Consider the following 5,361-nt stretch of genomic DNA (forward strand, 5'->3'; position numbering starts at 1 on the left):
GGAGGGGGGGGGGGGTAGTCGTGGTGGGAGGTGAAGGCAAAAAAAATCCATGCAGGCGAAAATAAACCATGTGCACCAGCCTATCAACTCCCCTTTAATAGTAGAGATATATGTGATTTGGCAATATAAAAAATATGTGATTTGGTAAGATAAAAAATATGTTATTTTTGTTGTATTAGGAAAGTTGTAATTGTCATTTAAAAGTAAAGATAATGATAATAATAAACGACAGCACATTGAAAAATACGTGTACTTGTTTTAGAAGGTTATAAAAATCTTATTTTTGTCTTTTAGGAAGGTGATCACTCATATATAATGCGATTTATAATTCTTAATTACCTATTACTTACGTGATTAAATTGAATCAACACTTGCCAAAGCAAGAACAAAACAAGATCTCAACCTTTAATGGGATTTGGTTTTTTAATGGGAGCGAGAAAAATCCGATGGGAGGGGGTGGTGGGAGGTGAGGGATAAATAAACCAGTGGGAGATGGTGATGGAAGGAGAGACAAAAATATACGAGTGACAGGGGTGGTAGGAGTGGAGGCAAAAATACACCGGTGAGGAGAGCCCACCAACTCCCCCTTTTATATGAGTAGAGATCTGCGTGCTCAGTCACAAGTTTCAACTTCATCCCAAATGCATGCCCCTTTGGCTAGCTGGCTGCTAGCAAGCTAGGATAGCGCGCCCTCTATATAGTCGGAGATCGAGACGGCAGTCGGCAGTAAGAGCCTGCAACTATCGTTGTGTGACCGATGGACATCAAGGCGGCAGAGACAAAGAAGGCGGTGGGGTGGGAGTGGAAGGCTCCCGCATCGATGGTGCTCGTGCAACTATTCATCACGGGGATAATCTTGTTGTCTAAGGTGTCCATCGGTGGTGGCATGTTCATCTTCGCCCTCCTCGCCTACCGCAGTCTCTTCGGCGCCGCCTTCATCCTCCCATTGGCGCTCATCTTCGAAAGGTAAGAGTATGCACGATGTGTGCGGCATGCCGGCATGCTTATCTATTTACTCTCAATTACCATAACCTTCAATTCTTCCAACTTTAAAATCTCACTCAAGCCCTTCGAAATTCTCCTCTTGCACATCGATTCCCCTGGCTCCCAACCCTATTTGCCACCCAAGGTCCTCTTCTCCACGCCGTTGTCTCGACATCCCTTCTCTCTCTTGTTCAGCAGCCTCGTCGATGGCAAGACAAGTAGGGACCTGCCCCTTGTCCCGCTCTTTGTGCAGCGACTTCGACCACCTCTTTCGGTTAGTTCTGCCATATGGTCTGGTTCCCGCAACCTTCTATATTAATAGTGAAGGATTCCAAATCCGTGTTGCGTGGAGTGACACCCCAACCCATGTTACTTCAGTGATGATTAGATCTTGTTTCTGGGGCGAGTCACTATTGTGGTACGTCGAGTCTTCTTTCTTTGTTGTCGGCTTAGTGCAATTTGCATGCTTCAGCGGGGGCGTACAATCGAAGGAAGAAGATAGGTAGTATGGTTTTCAATATCTTTTTTTTATGTTGATTGTTTTGTTTTCTGTTATTATTGTACAAATTATTGTTTTCTTGATAATTATCGGGTGTCATTTCTAAAAAGAAATTGCAACTATGTAAGTGAAAAAAAAAACAGTTTGTCAAGCTTTATATATATTTGCATTGAGGAAATGGTATTGACAGTTCGAATATTATCCAAGAAGTCTCTACTATCACAGAGGAGTCCGTAGTCATTTCGTCCGTTTCGCACGCCTAAAAACCGTTTCAGTTATCTCTTGTTCAATCTTTGCCTCGTCCATAGGTGCATACAATAATTAGCCAAGTATTAATTTATGGAAATAATCATGAGGGTTGGACGGGAGGATCATATTAATTATGGATAATATCATTTTTTGGACGAGAGGATCAAGGTAATTATGGAAACTATCATCGAGTGTTGGAGTGGAGGCTGATTATGTAGAATATCGTTATTTGGACGAAAAAATCATGTTAATTATGAAAAGAATCATCGAGTATTGGACAAGTGGATCACGTTAATTATGAAAAGTATCAACCGGCGTCCGACAGAAGATTTTCCCTTCAAAATACTTTTTTGGCAGATTTAGCTGCCCAACGCATTCTAGTCGGCTAAACTCGAGCTATGAATTGTGCTGTGCACATGCAGGGGCAAGTGGAGGGAGATGGGTTGGCACGCCACGGGATGGATCTTCCTCAACGCCTTCATCGGGTACGCAGTCCAAACGCACTCAGTTAGTGCACATTGTGTGCACCTATACATACATGCTGGTGTGCAAAAAAAGTTTCCTATATGCCTTTTTTTATGTTTGTTATTCCCTTAAAAAAACTTCTTTATGTTGTTTTACTACCTCATTCTATTCATGCCTTATTCAGGGGCGGATCATGCCTGGTCCACCAGAGGTGTCCGAGACCCCGTCCGAAAGGCTGTTATCAACACTAGGCTGATAGTTTAGTGTGTGATATCGCCTATGTCCTGGTCTAGGCCACGTCAAAATTCCAAACGAACGACTATATACGTTCCAGCTTCAGTGATATAATTAATTTCAGTGGCAGACAACGTGGATCTCAGTTAAACCAGCACATCGCACTAGTCTTGCAGTTGCAGCTGGTCGATCTCTCGATGTCCTTTTATATATGCATATATAGATTGTCATATGTTGTCGCTGTTCTATTATACCATATAAAGTAATTACATTCCCCACATGAGTTAAAAGTGGCCACATTATAGTGATTAGTAAAAGGGCACAATAGTTCTCCTGGTCAACTATATATACATATATATAGCACAGTGCTTGACTGCAAAGAGCTTTGATTAGAGAGAAAATCAAGTATCCCGCAAAGAAAATTTGAGAGACAAAAGTAGTCACTTGCAAGCTAATACATACCTGATTAGAGGGCCAATTTTTTTAACAAAATACTGAATAACATGAACTAATTCCAGTGACCGCACGTCATGATATGTAGGTATGCGGTGCCAATGAGCCTATACTACTATGGTCTCAGTGATACAACGCCAACTTATGCTGTCATCTTTCTGAACATAATTCCGCTGGTCACCTTCATTCTCTCGCTCGTCTTCAGGTACCAAATTTCTTTCATTATTCATGTATTCACAATAAACTTCAGTTTTGATTTACTGGTCCCAAGATCAACTTCTTGATAATCAACAACCACCATTATATCTTGTTTTCCAACACGGAATGTGATATATGCATGAACTTATAAGAATGGAGACATTGCAAATCTGGAGCATAGCTGGAGCAATGAAGATCATAGCCGTTGTGCTCTCGGTTGGAGGCACGATGCTCATCAGCCTATACAAGGGCAAGACACTGCATCTCTGGGATCCCGTTCTGAAGCACCACCACGAGGGACAACAAACCACAGAGGTTGCAGGCAATCATCTAAGAGGGACAATATTCTTGGTAGGCAGCAGCATCACACTTGCTTGCTGGTACTTGATTCAGGTGACCGACCACGCAATGACATGTCGCGACTATCCCTCTTTCTTTGTTAAGTTTGTTATATTATTTAGAGCTGGACTAAGGAGACGTGTGCTCGTTAGTATTATAGCGGGCCGGTAGACATGATGAGAAGAGGGCAAAGAGAACATTGGAGATAAATACTTGCATGCATGCATTAAGATGCTAAAGGGATGACATCATCAAGATTGTTAGTAGATTTAATCTTCAGAATGTTATAACTCCCTAAACGTGACAAACATTTGAGACCCGCCTTCACTGCCGGCTTTGCTTTGATAAGAACTTCAAAATTAGATAATATATGGCTATGTTCTGAAAATACCTTTTCCTTATAAGTTAGCATCGTCCATTACTTATGAAGTTACCACCGACACATCATTTAAGTGTACTCGACGTGAACATTGGTTCTATATGCATTCAACACTGATTGTGCTTTTAATTGGTTGATATAATCAGTGTGCACCTAGCAAATCCAGTTTTTCATGTGGGTAACTACTAGCAATGCTTTTATTTGCATGTCATGAATGAGCTGAGGATGATCTTGTTGCATGCAAGGAGCACTCCAACACGAGATTGGGATGATAAGAAAGTTCATTTTGTAATTTTGTGTATTGTTTTTGTTAGCTGAAATTATATCTTGATTTTTTTTGTACTATGTTCATGCAGTCAAAGGTTATGAAGGTGTATCCATACAAATACTGGTCGTCTATGGTGACATGCTTTGTTGGAGGATTTCAAACCGCACTAGTTGGAATAATATTGAGTAGAGACAAGAACACGTGGAAGCTAGGATGGGACCTGAACCTTGTGACCATCTTCTACTCGGTGAGTTAGTAGATCTGAAAAACATCCATAAAATACATATTAAAATCTGCGATATATTTGAAGCTAAGTAGCTCGTAATTTCTTTGAAACTGGTTCATCAGGGTTAATAAAATCACTGGTAATTGGAAAGCCTAGATGAAAAATTATTTGCTAGGTAATCAACATGAAATTATTTGGTGTAGGGGGCACTTGCAACTGCGGGGAAATATAGCCTTAACTCATGGGTCGTGGCCAAGCGAGGCCCAGCATATCCTCCAATGTTCAGCCCATTGTCTGTGGTATTCACAGTTTTGTTGGACTCCATCTTCATAGGCGACGAGATTACAGTAGGAAGGTTTGTCCCTTTCGCTTCTTCTTACTTCTCTCGGAGCCATCTTTCCGGTTCCAATAAAAGGTCTAACTTATTTATAATTAATATAGTTGGGACAAAATGAATTGAATTGTTCCTCTTTCTTCTATAATTGCAGCCTGTTTGGCACAATAGTGGTAATTGTTGGGCTCTACATTTTCCTATCGGCAAAATCAAAAGAAGTGCGGGACAAGTAGAGCTCATCAGCGGCAAGCAAAGATCTTGTAGCCGTAGAAGCCACGAAATTGTACTTGCATACATGAATATTATGATTTTATTTATTATGTAAGAGAGAGGATGACATGTTTCTACAATTTCCTATTGACAAAATCAAAAGAAGTGCCGGACAAGTAGACATCATCAGCAGCAATCAAAGTTCTTGTAGCCGCATAAGATACAAAATTGTAATTGTATGCAAGAGTATTATGATTTTATTTATTACATTTTATTTGTGAATACTTTGTTTAATATGTATACAGAGAGGATGATAGGTTTTTCCCGTACGACCCCTACGGCCGGTTGCACTGTCACCAGGAACATACGTGTTCACAATGAGCTGAAAACAACACTTAACTAGTAATGTATTCTTAATCCATTTCTCTTTAATACATTTGCCAAATTAGTTTAGCTGCACGTCAGAGTCTTAAAACGGATTTTTGTACAGTCGATTCCTGGCGAAAAGAAAACCGATGCGGGT

General features: G+C 40.6%; 1 protein-coding gene across 1 annotated transcript; it reads left to right on the forward strand.

Annotated features, from left to right (window-relative positions):
- Nucleotides 1-548: 548 nt before the first annotated feature.
- On the forward strand, nt 549-5,023 carry LOC123161910 (WAT1-related protein At5g64700). Its single transcript, XM_044579726.1, has 7 exons — nt 549-966; nt 2,155-2,217; nt 2,973-3,089; nt 3,235-3,475; nt 4,157-4,315; nt 4,498-4,649; nt 4,783-5,023. The coding sequence occupies exons 1-7, from the start codon at nt 758-760 to the stop codon at nt 4,859-4,861; spliced, it is 1,020 nt and encodes a 339-aa protein (XP_044435661.1). The 5' UTR covers nt 549-757; the 3' UTR covers nt 4,862-5,023.
- The last annotated feature ends 338 nt before the right edge of the window (nt 5,024-5,361 follow it).

Source organism: Triticum aestivum, chromosome 7B, assembly GCF_018294505.1.
Source record: "Triticum aestivum cultivar Chinese Spring chromosome 7B, IWGSC CS RefSeq v2.1, whole genome shotgun sequence".
In the NCBI taxonomy this organism is placed as follows: Eukaryota; Viridiplantae; Streptophyta; class Magnoliopsida; order Poales; family Poaceae; genus Triticum; species Triticum aestivum.